Here is a 14,794-nt window from a genome sequence, read left to right on the forward strand (position 1 = left end):
TCTTTTGAGGTCCATTGGCGTGAAAGATGGTATTCCATCCCTTTACTTTCAGTCTGAATGTATCTTTAGGTTCAAAATGAGTCTCTTGTAGACAGCAAATGGATGGGTCATGTCTTTTTATCCAATCTGCAACCCTGTGGCGTTTATGGGAGCATTTAGGCCATTTACATTGAGACTGATTATTGAGAGAGATGTTTTTAATGATGCCATGTTGCCAGTAAAGTCTTTGTTTTTATAGGTTGTGACTTTCTTTTCTGTATCACTCTTGGGGCCTTTTTACTTTTATAGAACCCCCCTTAATATCTCCTGTAGGGCTGGTTTCGTGGTTACGAAATTGGTCAGTGACTGGCGATTCTGGGAGGTCTTTATTTTTCCCATCAATTCTGAATGACAGACTTGCTGGATAAAGGATCTTTGGCTGCATGTTTTTCTCTGAAAGAGCTTTAAAAATGCCCCCCCCCCAACCCTTTCTCTCATTCCAGGTCTGTGTAGACAGGTCTGACGTAATTCTGATACCTTTGCCTTGGTACGTGAGAAATTTCTTTGCCCTCGCCGCTTTCAATACTGTATCCTTGGATCTAATATTTGTGAAATGCACTATGACGTGACGTGGTGTAGGTTTGTCGTGGTTGAGCTTGGGAGGGGTCCTCTATGCCTCTTGGACACGAATGTTTGTTTCCCTTGCTAGATTAGGGAAGTTTTCAGCTACAGTTTGTTCAAATATCTCTTTTAGACCTCTGTTTTTCTCCACCCCGTTGGGGATGCCGATGATTCTTACATTGGAACGTTTCATTGAGTCAGTAATCTCCCGTAACCTACATTCCTGAGTGTGGATTGTTTTGAGTCCAGATTCTATTTTAGCTTTTTCTTCTACTAACCCATCCTCCAATTCGCTGATAACGTTGTTCTGCCTCATTCACCCTGGCCGTCAGAGCCTCTAGTTTTGCCTGCATTTGGCTCATAGAATTTTTAATTTCTGCCAGATTCGCTCTCATTTCCTCCCTTAGAGATTCTATATTCTCATTAACATTTTCGTTAATACTTTTTTCAAGTCTACACATCATCTTGACCATTGTTACTCTGAATTCCATTTCTGATAATTTGGTTATATCTATATCCATTAGTTCTTTGGCAGAGGCCACAGACTCATTGTCTTTTCTTTGCTGGGGGGGATTTCTCCTTCTTGTCATTCTGATGAGGAGAGGTTGCGGGGTTGTCCAGAGGCCAAATTATTGACCAGGACCCAGGCTGTGCGCCCTTGTTTTATAGGGATCTTAGGGATGTGGGCTTCTTGATTTTTCAGCCTGTCTTCTGGCGAAGGGGCCTGCCTTGCCGATACTCAGGCAACCCTGTTTGAGTAGAGTCTCCGTGTCCCCTGCGAGGGGGGATGGGGATTGGCACACTGTGAGCCGGTATTTCCAGGCTTTTGTTCTCTGGCGGCTTTCCCTGGCGGTTTGCTGTGCCTCTTCTGAGAGTCAGAGCAGCAGTGGCCGAATCTCAGCCTCTGTCTCAGAACAGAGGGATCGCGGACCGTTCTCCACTGATGTTCTGGCCACTTTAACTCTGTTACTGTTGGTGATGCTCAGCCCTGCAGCGTCCCGGGATGTGTGCCCCACACCCGGCGTCCCAGCCCTCACTTCCAGGGCCGGCGCGTCTCTGTCCTTTGTGTTTCTAACACCACCAGTCGCCAGCTGCCAGCTGCTCCCGTGCTCTGAAGCTCCGGCCCTCAGTCTGGTCGCTCGCGTTCCCCAGTTCACGGTCTCAGTCTGCTCTCTCGCAGGTGCCGTTGGCGAGTCCACCCGCTCCCCCGTGCAGGTGGCTACCGCTTCCTGGCGCCCGAACACGGCGGCTCCCTCCCCCTTCCGTTTATCTTCCGATATCTGTGCACGGTTTCACGGCTCCCTGCTTCGAACCTCAATACTCAGCGCTGGAGATGTTCATTTGTAGAGATCCAGATGCATCTTCCTGCATCTCAGGCTGATTCCGTGGATATTCAGGCTGGTCTGGTACCTATCCAGCTCGACTCAGGGGACCGGCTGAAAAAGGGGTCCCCTACTCCTCTGCCATCTTAACTCCCCTCCATTGTTAGCATAATTTTGTAGGAAACTGAGTCTGAAAGAAGTTAAGTAACTTGCTTGTGGTCACAGAACTTGTACTATCAGAGTTTGGCCTTACATACTTTGTGCGACTAATGCTAACCTTGCCTTTTAATTGCACTGTCTACTACTCTGTGTTCTTGTTTCTCATTTCTCATGATGTTTTAGAACATTGCTTTATCAGTTATCCCTTTTCTTTCCTTTCTTATCACTTTATTCCATCCTTTTATTCCATCCTTATCCATTCAGCCTACAAATAAATTTGGGTCTCTTTTAGCCATTTAAAAAATAAAATGAAAAACACACCAACAATTCTCTACAGTCTCTCTTCGATTTTGCCTCTCCTCAAGTTACCAGCTCTGGGCTTTCTTTTTACTTTCACCATGAGGGATTTTGTAAGAACAAACTAAATTAGCTGCCTCGTATTCCTCACCTGTCATCTGCACACTCTTGATCTCATTATAGGTTGGTTGCTACTGACACCATGGTCTGAAACTACTCTTTCCAGGACCATCACTGAACCATGATATACCAGATCTAACAACCTTTTCAGTCCTTATCTCCTGCCAGTGAAACACTTCGCTGTTCCACATCTCGTCATTATTGAAATTTCCTTGCTAAAAAGCAAGGCATTAAAAAGTGCCTCTTAGTTCTCTTTCTTAGTCTTTACAAAGTTGTCCCCTAATGTAATCTCCTTAAGTTTGTGTTTTCCAGGATTCCACACTCAGTCTTTTCTCACTCTCTTACTGTACACATTCTTCTGAGGTGAGTGAGGCTGTTCTCATCGTTTTAGCTATTGTCTAAATCTCTAGACATAACTCCATTCTTCTTTTCTTTGTTCTGACTTGACCTGTGTTTCTAGCTACCTGTGGAGCATAGCCACCTAAAATGTTCTGAGATCTGAGATCCATTAAGTAAAAGTTAAAACTTTTTCCTTCACACCTTTTTTCCTTTTTATGCTTTCCTTGTTTCCTTACCTGCCCAGTCGCCCAAGTTTAGAGACTGTTTAATTAATCCAATTTTTTTGTTTCTCAGGTTCTCTATTATTCTGATGTTTAGGTAACCAATATACCTGCCCCTCCCATCCTCCCTTTTCTTTCAGTCCTTACTGCCTAAGCCCTAGTTTAGGTCTTGGGTACTTGCAGGAGGTTTCTGGAAGCTCACACTGTTTTCACTGTCACCTTCCGTCTTACCCCCTCTCCATACTCACTTTTCATAGTGCTGTTTGAGTTAAAGCAGACCTGTAAAACTGCCATCCTAATTCTTAAATAATATTCATTGCTTTTGAGCTTAATTTATTCAGCAAATATTTATTGAGTGCCTACTGTGTGCTAGGCAGTATTCTAGGTGGAGAAGAATGGTGAACAAAACAGACAAAAATCTTACCTCTCATTGAGCTTAGTCTAGTTGGGGGGAAGCAGCATTTTCTATGTGGTTAGAAAATGATAAGTATCATGGGGAAAAATTAAGTAGGGAGGGCAGGTAGGAGTGTGGGGTGGAGAAATTGGGGAAAGCCCAATTAGGGAAAGCCATCTAAAGCAGTAACATTTTAGCAAAGATTTGAAGGAGTTGAGGCAAGTGAGCAGTGTGTATATCTGAAGGGGGAGAACATTCCAGGCTGAAGGAGTGATCAGTATAGAGGCCTTGAATGGGAAAGCCTGCCAAATGTTTTCAAGAAACAGCAGGAAGCTATTGTCAGTAGAGATGAGCAAGCAACGGGGCAGCAGTAGAGTAGAGGACAGAGAAATAAGGAAGTGTGTGTGGAAGACCTTGTAGACGACTTATAAGAATAAATCTTGATGAGGTGGAGTGGAAGAGCTGGCATCTAACTTCTGTTTTGTTGATATGGACCAAAGGGGTAAAGGTAGAAGCAGAAAGACCTTTTAAGAGGACATTGCAATAATCCAGGTGAGCAGTGATGGTGTTTCAGACTAGGGTTGTAGCAGTGACGATGGTAAGGAATGGTTGGATCCTGAGTAAATTTTAAAGGTAGAACCATTAATACTTTTTTTGGTGTATGTATATGTGTGAGAGAAAGAGGAGGTTGGGAATTATGATTCTAAGGTTTTTGGCCTGAGCAATGTCAAGTACACAATTTGACATACTAGTCTGGAGTTAAAGTCAGAAAGGTCCAGCGTATATATGAATTTGGGAGTCATCAATGTAGAGTATTATCGAAACCACCTGACTGGATGAGATCATCACAGGAGTGAGCTTACATAAAGAACAGAAATCTGACTGAGCCCTGGGATCCTCCATTCCTTAAGAGAGAAAGGGTAATAGAATGAGCCAGAAATGGAGAGCAAGAAGAGTGGTCTTTGAGGTAGGATGAAAACCAGAAGAATATAGTGTTTTAGAACCCAAGTAAAGCAAGTATTCGAAAGAAGGGAACATGATCCAACTATGTTAAACAGTAGTGCTCAGTCAAGTAAAAAGGAGAGATAAGATGATGACTGAAAATTGACATTGGATTCAGCAACAAGGAGATTACTGATCTTAAGGAACAATTCTGGTGGAGCAGTGGTGCTGAAGTCTTATTTGGAATAAGTTTCAGAGAGAATTAGAAGAGACTGGTATTGGGGAATGTCCATTTAGACACCTTTTTGGAGGAATTTTACTTAAAGGAGAGCAGAAAATATGGTGGTAGTTAGTGCAGTTAGAGTTTTCTTTTTAACGATGGGAGAAATAACAGTGAGTTTGTGTGCAGATTGTAATGCTTCCACAGAGAGAGAATAATTAATGAAGAGAGATAGGAAAATAACTGAAGTGTTGGTTGTGATTAGGAAAAGCAGAATAGTATCATTGTTTTTTACATGTAGCAGGGTTTACCTTAAAAAGGAGCTTAGTCACTTTATCCCTAGTTAGAGAAGGGAAGGAGGAGCATATGGGGTTAGATGCTGTAGATAGGCACATGTAGTGGTACAAGCAAGGTCACCAGCTGAGGGTGAGGATGGGAAAACAGGTATTGGAGGCAAAGTAAAAGAAGAAATGAAGTACTTGGGGAAAGTGAATAGAGTAGGCAAATATATGATTGTTGGGCCAATTGAATTTCTTGATGATGAATTTACTGTGAAACCAAGCAGCACAGTTTTTGTAGCCGTGTTCAGCAGTTTGGATACAGACATGGAATAAATAGGCAGCTGGATTTAACCAGGGTTGTGGTTTATCAAACAGGTATGATATAAGAGAAGGATATATGCTAGAGCAGACTTGGCACACTTTTTCATAAAGGGCCAGATAGTAAATATTTTTGGTTTTGCAGGCTATGGTCTCAGTTGTAACTACTTGGCTCTTCCCCAAAACAGCCATAGACAATACTTAGATGAATGAGCATTGTTATGTTCCTATAAAACTTTTTTATAAAAACAGGCAGCAGGCCTTTGTTGTTGTTTACTGACCACGTGTTAGAGAATCAGGGTAATGGTAGACCTTGTAACTTAAGCTGGATATGGAGAGAAGAGAGGAGAATGTGGAAGAGAGAGGGATAATGAAAAGGTAGTAGAGTCAATGGCATGCCATCTCACTAAACTGTTTCCTGAGCTCTGCTGTTTTCATTGACCCCGCATCTTGAATGTAGTTTTTCTATGCCTTAAATGCTCCTTTCATACTCAATTTAGATGTCATCTCTTTTATACCTCCACCTTTACTTCCTCTGCAGTGGCTACTGACATATAGAAAATGCTCAATAAATGCTGAAAATTGAAATTCTTCACTTCATTTTGGTAGGTAACATGATTTCAAATTGAGAAGACTGTGAAAGTTTGTTTACCTACAGATTTTTCCCCTTCAGTAGCCAATTCTAGACTTGAAGTGATTCTCAACTTTGTTTTCTGCCTCAGTTTACCTATATTGTTCACATGAACAGAGTAAAGGTAGCGCTCTATTCCTCTTTCCAACTTGGTATTTAGTTGGAATTCCCTTCTTTCTATCTACTGATCTTGGATTGGTGTCTTTAGGCTGCTGAGAAAGGATGTTTAAACATATGACCTGCAATAAACTTGTGAGTATGGTAACTCGCTGCCTTATTATTCTTTTTCTTTCAATTACTTGTAGAAGACAAGTGGTTATTCTACTAATTATAGACTATCAGATAACCAGAGAATCTTTTTTGTAGAGGTTAGAGAAATTTTGAAGAACATCTAGTCCAATCATATTCTAGTTGAAGGAACTGAAGCCTGGAAAGATTAAGTGTCTTGCATACATTAGTTAGTGGAAGAGCAAGGGCTGGAAATCTTTGCTCCCAATTTAGTATTCACTCTACTATTATGACAGCTTTCCTGATAGGATATGAGGGTACTGATTCTCAAACTAGAAAATAGGAAATTTTGTGACCGGTGAGATCCTCTAAAATCTAATTACCAAAATAATAGCTTAAATATAATTGGGAATCTTAGCAGATTGAAATGGCTGGTTTTTTCCATGAAATTATTAGTAAAAAGGTACAGTAGACTTGTTTTTACTATTATGATTATATTCTGAATTTTGTATAATTAAAATTGAATGCATGAATCTTAAAAATGTGAATAAGTGAAACTAAATGTATAGAGATTTTACTCTGGATATTTAAAAGACTAGTTTCTGATTTTGTTTTTCTGTTTGTTTTTAATAAACTCTTTCAGAAAGATGAGGTCTATCTTAATCTGGTGCTGGACTATGTTCCGGAAACAGTATACAGAGTTGCCAGACACTATAGTCGAGCCAAACAGACGCTCCCTGTGATCTATGTCAAGGTATGTAAAAGTGGAGCAATTTCCCATTTTAAAAAGTACGTAATATGAGCCAAGGAATGTGCTGAATGTGTTTTAACTGTATTATTGCATATAATGCCAGGGAGCGAGGGGAGCTGCAAAGTTGGTATTGCTAGACCTTCATTAAATTCTTGTATAATTTTAAAGTATGAAACCTTTACCTTTTAAACTTTCATGACTCTCATATTAAAGATATTTTGTCATGTTCTGAAAAGTGAATTTTTTCACAGACATTTGTGGATTTTAATTTTGCTGGCCGTGACACCTTTTTATTTAATTTCTAATACCCTTATTATGGCATAGACTGAAAAAGGAGCAGGCATTATCATATAAAATTATAAAATATATATATGATCAGATTAAACATTATATTGCCATTTATAGATATACCGTAACTGTAGCTAAAGTTTAAACTTTCTATAATTTTAAATATGTACAGACTTTATGAAGTTGTTACTTAATTTTTAGTACCTAATGTCATCTGTGAAAGAACTCATAAGAAAGTGGCTAGGAATTTATCCAGCATAATTCTGATTAAAGTTGTGATCGCTGATTAGAAACATTGTTGTCATTTTTATTGTTATTAGATTGTTCAGATCTTTAAAAAGAATTTTATTGAAGTATGGTTGACACACAGATTACTATTTTTTAACTATGACATTGTGAAAATGAGGTGTTAAGTTTCAAAGTCTACCTTAATCTAAATATAATTTTTGCATTTTATGCTTTATGGAAATGACTCTAGAAAATAAAATGGCATTGACTAAATGTTCTCAGATTGAGTATTAAATTTTACTTAATAGTTAAAATTTTTAACTTTATAGTAATAAAATGGGTACCAAAGCAGAAATTTGGTAGCTAGATAATTATGACAAGGAGTCAGGATTCCCATTGAATTCAGTGCTAGGAATTTAAAAATCTGATTCCAGTATAATTTTATTTGGACTTATCAGACTTGGTTGAGGTTGGTGGTTAAATTGATCATAGTAGGAACTAAAAGACATAGTTTTTGTACTACATATTTACTTTAGTACTTTATTTTGGTTTTAAGATAGCAGGGTCCTATTCAAGGGTAAACTGCACAATAGAATATCCCTTTGAAGTCCCTAAATCTCTTAAAGTAATCTTTGAACTTCGCAGTTTAGAATGGTGATGGATTTATGAAGCAGAAGAAACCCTAGATTTAGTTCCTGAAGACCTAGTTTCGAGACCCAACTTTGCCACTAAGTTAAGTGATTTGGGGGAGTTACTGATCTATTTTCTACTTAGCTCCCATGTTGATAAAATTGTACTTGTTTCTTTCCTGCTCACAATATAGCACTGTTGTTCTATAAGGTGAAATTAACATAGGAGAAAACATTTTTGGGACTGTAAAATAAAAGTAATAGATCTTAACACTAGATTAAAAAACGACATGTTGTGGACATTTAATAAGAGGTTCACAGTGGCTAGACCAGTTTTTTGTTTCAACTCTAATTCAGCAAACAAATGCTGATTGCAGAATAATGTGAAGCTTAATAAAATATTTTATTCCTCTTCTAATAAGGAGAAAAAAAGATTACGCAAATAACTGTAAAGCAAGAAAAAAATATAGTGTTATCAAAGTGGTTAGATAGGTCATATTCTTTTGAATTGGCAAAATTCCCAAGAGAGGGTTGTTAGTACTATCTCTGTTGAATCTACCCTTCAAGTTTACTTACCTCCTAGCAGATCTGTATTGCTCCATAGCTGAGCCAGTTTTCCCACCACTTAACATAAAATGTGTCAAATGATTTTCTTTTCCTATATCTGTCTACAAAAATTTTAGTTGTTTCAGGATCTTTTCTTTGGTCACTCTAAACATTTGTTTTTACTATTAAAGATTTCACATAGAGGGGCGCCTGGGTGGCACAGCAGTTAAGCGTCTGCCTTCGGCTCAGGGCGTGATCCCGGCGTTATGGGATTGAGCCCCACATCAGGCTCCTCTGCTATGAGCCTGCTTCTTCCTCTCCCACTCCCCCTGCTTGTGTTCCCTCTCTCGCTGGCTGTCTCTATCTCTGTCAAATAAATAAATAAAATCTTAAACAAAAAAAAAGATTTCACATAGAAATAAAAGAGAAAATGGAATAATGAACCCCCATGTACCCATTATACAGTTTGAGCAATGGTCAGTTCATGGCTACTCTTGTTTCATATATACCACCATCTACTCCCCACTTCCTTATTTTGAAGCAAATCACAGGTACTATTTTCATCCGTAACTCTTTCAGTATATATGTGTAAACGATAGGGATTTTCTTTTTAAAAGCTTAGTTTCGATACCATTGTCTTTACCTATACAAATAAATAATAAATCATTAATACCATTAAATATCTACTATTTTTATTCCTTGTGTGTGTGTGTGTGTGTTTAAGTTTCTTTGTTAGAATTGGGATCTAAGTAAGGTCCATGTATTATAATTGGCTGATGGATGTCTAATGTTTCTTTTAATTTATAGACCACTCTCTCTTAAACTCCAGTATTGAAGAAACTGGGTCAGTTGATGTGTAGTTTCTTGGTCTGAATTTTGCTGATTAGATTACTGTAGTGTTAGTATGTTGCTCTGTCTTCTGTATTTCCTGCAAATTCGTGATTAGATACATTTTTATAAAATTCAGGACTACTTCGTATGTATTGTTGAGTGCTTTCCTAAGGAAGAACATAATGTCTGTCTTTTTGTGATGCTTGTAACCATTGATCATTGCCTAAATCCATTAATTTATCAAGGGTTATAAAATATGGATATTCTAATGTTATTACTCCTTAATTTATAAGCTGGGGGACGCCTGGGTGTCCTACTTGGTTGAGCATCCAACTCTTGGTTTCGGCTTCAGGTCATTGGATCCACCCTACATTAGGCTCTGCTCTTCACGTGGAGTCTGCTTGAGATTCTTTCCCCTTTCCCTTCTTGCCCCCCGCCCTACTCGCCCTATCTCTCTCTCTCCCTCTCAAATAAATAAGCAAACAAATAAATAAATGAAATCTTTAACCAAAAAAATTTATAAGCTGATATAGTTTCCCATGTCAACTATTTGATTACCCCGAGGTGCATTTTATATAATAAATACAGGATATATATTTGATTATATCCCTTTATTTACCAAAGTTTATAATAATTAGTTGGTTCATAACTTCCTCCAGAAGTGACCAACAAGGTATTTTTTGTTGTTGTATGTTTGTTTTAAAACTTTAGTCTCAGTAATCTAATGTTTGATAGCTTCTTCACTTTCTAGCATGGTAGTATTCTAAGTTCATCTTACACATTTTTCCCCAGACTTGGAATCACTCTTTTCTTCAAGGAGGACCTTACTCTTTTAGTGAGAAATGATATTTAGGGACCACAGTCTGGATGTTAGGAGTGGTAATTGCTACAGGGTTGGTTACTCTTTCTGGGTTTTTTAGTGGACAGAGCTAGAAAATATTTTGATAATTTATCTCAAAGGTTAATATTTATTGACATTGCTCATTCAATATTGGGGTGTTTAACAATCTTACATCTAATATTTTCTTTCTCTTACACTAAAAAATTCCATTTTTCAATGATAGTATAATTATTTGTTCTGTCCTACACTCTATGTACAATAGTCTTAGAATAATAATACTGACACTACCACCACCAAGTGAAAGTAATTTGAGATCTCTTTGCATTTCTTTTTATTCCCGTGGTATATTTTATTAGGTATGAACAGTAAAATTTCTATCCTAAAAAAGCATTGAGTATTTCTCTCTGTGATTATGCCTCATTAAGCTTTTTAAATTTTTTTATATATATTTTATATATTTGAGGGAGAAAGAGAGGGAGCACGTATGAGAGAGCACAAGTGGTGGAGAGGAAGAAGCAGGTTGCCCATTAATCAGGGAGCCCGATGTGGGACTTGATCCCAGGACGCTGGAATCATGACCTGAGCTGAAGGCAGACATGTAACCGACTGAGCTGCCCAGGCGACCCAAGCTTTGTTTATTTCATTTTACTTGTATTATAGATTGCATTCAAAAATTTTTAAATTAATGGGGTGCCTGGGTGGCACAGTCAGTTAAGAGTCTGACTCTTGATTTTGGCTCAGGTCATGATCTGAGGATTGTGAGGAGCCCCACATCAGGCTCCCTGCTGGGCATGGAGTCTGCTTAAGATTCTCTCTCTCCCACTCCCTTGGGCCCCACCCCCTCTCAAAAACATTTTTTAAATTAATTTTACTTTAAATTTTATGTCAACAGTAATATAAAATATTTACATAGTTCCAAAGTAAAATCTACAAAACGAGGAATACAGTCAAATAAGTTTAACTTTTTTTTTTTTTTTAAGATTTTATTTATTTGACAGAGATAGAGACAGCCAGCGAGAGAGGGAACACAAGCAGGGGGAGTGGGAGAGGAAGAAGCAGGCTCATAGCAGAAGAGCCTGATGTGGGGCTTGATCCCAGATCGCCGGGATCACGCCCTGAGCCGGAGGCAGACACTTAACCGCTGTGCCACCCAGGCGCCCCAAATAAGTTTGAGTTTTATACCTGTTTCTTCTACCCACCCTATTTCTTCTCTCCCCCAGAGTTAAATATTTAAATTTTTTATAGTCCTACCATTTTTAAAATAAACAAATGTATATAGTTATTCCTCTACCTCCTTTTTATGTAAATGGTTACATAATATGTACATTTTCCTCCATCATACTTTTTAAAGTTAAACATATATTCTGGAGGGGTGCCTGGGTGGCCCTGTCAGTTAAAGCGTCTGCCTTCAGTTCAGGCCACGATCCCAGGGTCCTGGGATCGAGCCCCGCGTTGGGCTCCCTGCTCAGCGGGGATCCTGTTTCTGCCTCTCCTGCTTCCTCTGCTTGTACACTCCTTTCTCTCTCTCTCTCTCTCTCTAATAAATAAATAAAATCTTTATATATATCTATATCTATATCTATATCTATATATATCTGGAGATCACTCTTTATTAATATAGATACACAGCTATTCCATCTTTCTTTTTATAGCTGCACATTAGGGTATTATATGGCTGTATCCTAATTTATTCAGCTGGTCACCTATTAATGGTGTATTGTTTTCCCTTCAGGTGTTTTTGTTTTTGCTATTACAAATAATGTTGTAGTGAAGAGTCTTGTTTTTTCTGTGGTTTGTTTTGTTTAAAACATTCTATTTATTTTTAGAGAGAGGGAGGCATGAGCGGAGAGGAGGGGCAGAGGGAGAGGGAGAGAATCTCAAGCACACTCTGTCCTGAGTGGGGAGCCCAACGTGGGGTTCAGTCCCTGGATCCTGAGATTATGAAACCAAGTCAGATGGTCAACTGACTAAACCACCCAGCGCCCAATGTTTTCTGTGTTTTTGACAGCATATATTTGGAGGAGATCTCCATCCTGGCATCCTGTATTGTAAAAAACAAAGTAAGGTTATTGTGCGTACTGAAGTCGGCATACAAAGAAAGATCTAACACTCCTTTTTCTGCTTTGTGGGAAAAGGATGGTTCTTTTATATAATCACAGCCCTTCCAGAGTCTGAGCTGTTGGCCTGTTGTTCTTTTACGACACAAATCTGTTCTTATGTTTAAGAGTCTAAAAAAGATAAAAACATTATCTGAAATTGATAAGTTGATCTCATTCACTTATTCTACCTAGTTTTATAAAAACTATTTTCTGTGAAAAATACTGGATTGGGAGATGGAAGTAAAAGCAATAAGCACATATACTCTTGCCTTCATGGACCTCACCATCTAATAAGGACTTGTTTAGCGCACATGTCATCAGAATGGCAGCTGCAATCCTTCATAATTGTTTGATGTCCACTTTTTCACTTTTTCTGGAGAAGTTGAGTATATTATATTATTGTTTCAAACCTTTCTTCAGTTTTTATAGTACAGGTCACTTTGTAGTTGATGGTGGTTAATATACAAGTTAAGACGTTTTTAGCACCTTTGCTTTTCGATGTGCATCTTTTATAACTAAGTAAGTTTCAGAATTCAAGTCTGAAACAGATGCCAGGAAAATCATCATTGTGAACTTGAATTTTTTTTTAATTGAAAAGACAGATTTAAGAACATGGTCCAAATGTACAAGAAAGCTGACTGCATTTTTGTGAATCATAAACAGAATTGTTATTTTGTTATTTGTTTTAAACAGGTTTAGTAGCAAAGAGGAAAGAACATTGGACTTGAGTTAGATTTGATAACTTTATAACTGATCAAACTATTCATTGGGCTTCAGTTACCATGCCTATAAAAATGAGGATAAATGTGCATCTCACAGAGTGATTGCAAGAATTAAATAAACAAAAGAGTAAAACAGGGTTGGTTTGACAGTACATATTAAATAAATCTTGAATTTCAAAATGTGCTAAATATCTCTTGAGTTTCTAAGAGTTTATCATTCTTATTTTTATTTAGTGATCAAGCTATTTAATGGTTACATTTTTACACTTTAATAGAATAAAAATATGAAAAAATACAGAAATCATTATTAAAGAGGTATACTTACCCAAGCCACTATAGAATATTTAGTATCTGATTTGGATAAATTGCTTAACTTCTGTGCCTCAGGTACTTTATATGTAAAATAAAAATAATAGTAGTACCTATTACATAAAGGTTAAATGAAAATACATGCACAGCACTTAGAATAGTGGCTGGCACATGATAAGTTATTTTTCTTGTTATTGTTATTGCTATCTTTAGAGTATAGAAGGCCTCTCCATTTTCCTATAAATATGCTTTTACAGAGTCAAAAACAAAATAAAGAGATATGAAATTGTATATTTCTTCTTTATCTTTTCAAAAGATTAAGTGAGAAGAATGGATACAGAGTAGATCTTTCAGATCAATGAATGTAGTAAAAAGACACCTCAACCTTATTTAAGCTCTTAAGCAATTTTGACAAAGAAAACATTTTTTTCCCCACTGATTATTGCTGACCCAGAGACATTAGTGCCCTGACATAGAGTTAGTAAAATCTCTCCTTTAGTAAATTAATGCCTCTGAACTTAATTTCTTATTGGAGCTTATTTTCTTAATGGTAGTAAATTAAACTTTTAGAACTCTCAGAGTAAGCTTTAGGACTTGGAGATAGATTCTGTGAACAATAATACCGTGATAGAATTAAGGAAGCTTTTAAAGAGTTATATGGATACCTAAATCCCTTAATTCTAACTTTGGGGACAAAATGCTGACCTTATCGAAGATCTCATTTATACATTTTACATCATGCTTCATTTTTAAAAAGACAAACTTTTCCAGCTTTAGTTCAGTATAACATTAAGGATGTACTGAAATTCAGCTGTGTGTACTGAAATTCAGCTGTCTGTAGTTTTCATCCATGCCTTTTTGAAGGAAAGTAGGCCTCATATTAACTTCAAGAAACTAATAAGTCTTAGCAGTAGCTCTGAAGGTGCCTTCTATCAGCACTTCTTCTGAACTTTGACTGTCTTTGTCGTTGTTTTAACCAAGATACTGGTTACCTTGATTTGAATCATTTCAAAAATTCTTTCCGTGATATATAACTTTGAGGTAGAGGTCAGAAGGTGAGTAGTCAGAAAAATTTAAATACCAACCTTAGGATAAACAGGTTTAAGATATACTCACTTTCTTCATAGAGTCCCTGTGTTCCCCAGCTAGAGTCTGAGTCTCTCTTCCATGCAGAGTCAGTTTCTTAGTGTATTTTTTAAATAATAGAATTGAAATAAATATTCCTTTAATTTGATGTCAGTAATCAGCAAGGATGTGTTCCTAAATGGCATTTTGAAGTCTACTTATTTCTGAAGGATAATACAGGAAGAGTGGTATAGTCACTGATGTCTTAATAGATCATTGATTATAGATTTTCTCAGTTCACATGTGAGTTTTCTCAGTCCCCTGTATCAGTAAGCTCTAGGGCTGACATCTCAGAAAAATACTGTTCTAAAGATGAAATTGTCATAAAGAATGGTGAACTTAAAAAAACAGAA

At 37.4% G+C, this 14,794-nt stretch overlaps 1 protein-coding gene across 5 annotated transcripts in view; it reads left to right on the forward strand.

Moving 5' to 3' along the window:
* Positions 1-14,794, forward strand: part of GSK3B (glycogen synthase kinase 3 beta) — a 201,925-nt gene that overhangs the window by 109,766 nt on the left and 77,365 nt on the right. For all 5 annotated transcript variants that reach the window (XM_026494220.4, XM_026494227.4, XM_026494232.4 and 2 more), the window contains exon 4: positions 6,716-6,826. In XM_026494220.4, coding sequence (XP_026350005.1) covers positions 6,716-6,826 — 111 coding nt within the window. The remainder of the gene's footprint in view (positions 1-6,715; positions 6,827-14,794) is intronic.

Source organism: Ursus arctos, unplaced genomic scaffold (genome assembly GCF_023065955.2).
Source record: "Ursus arctos isolate Adak ecotype North America unplaced genomic scaffold, UrsArc2.0 scaffold_4, whole genome shotgun sequence".
NCBI classification, from domain to species: Eukaryota; Metazoa; Chordata; class Mammalia; order Carnivora; family Ursidae; genus Ursus; species Ursus arctos.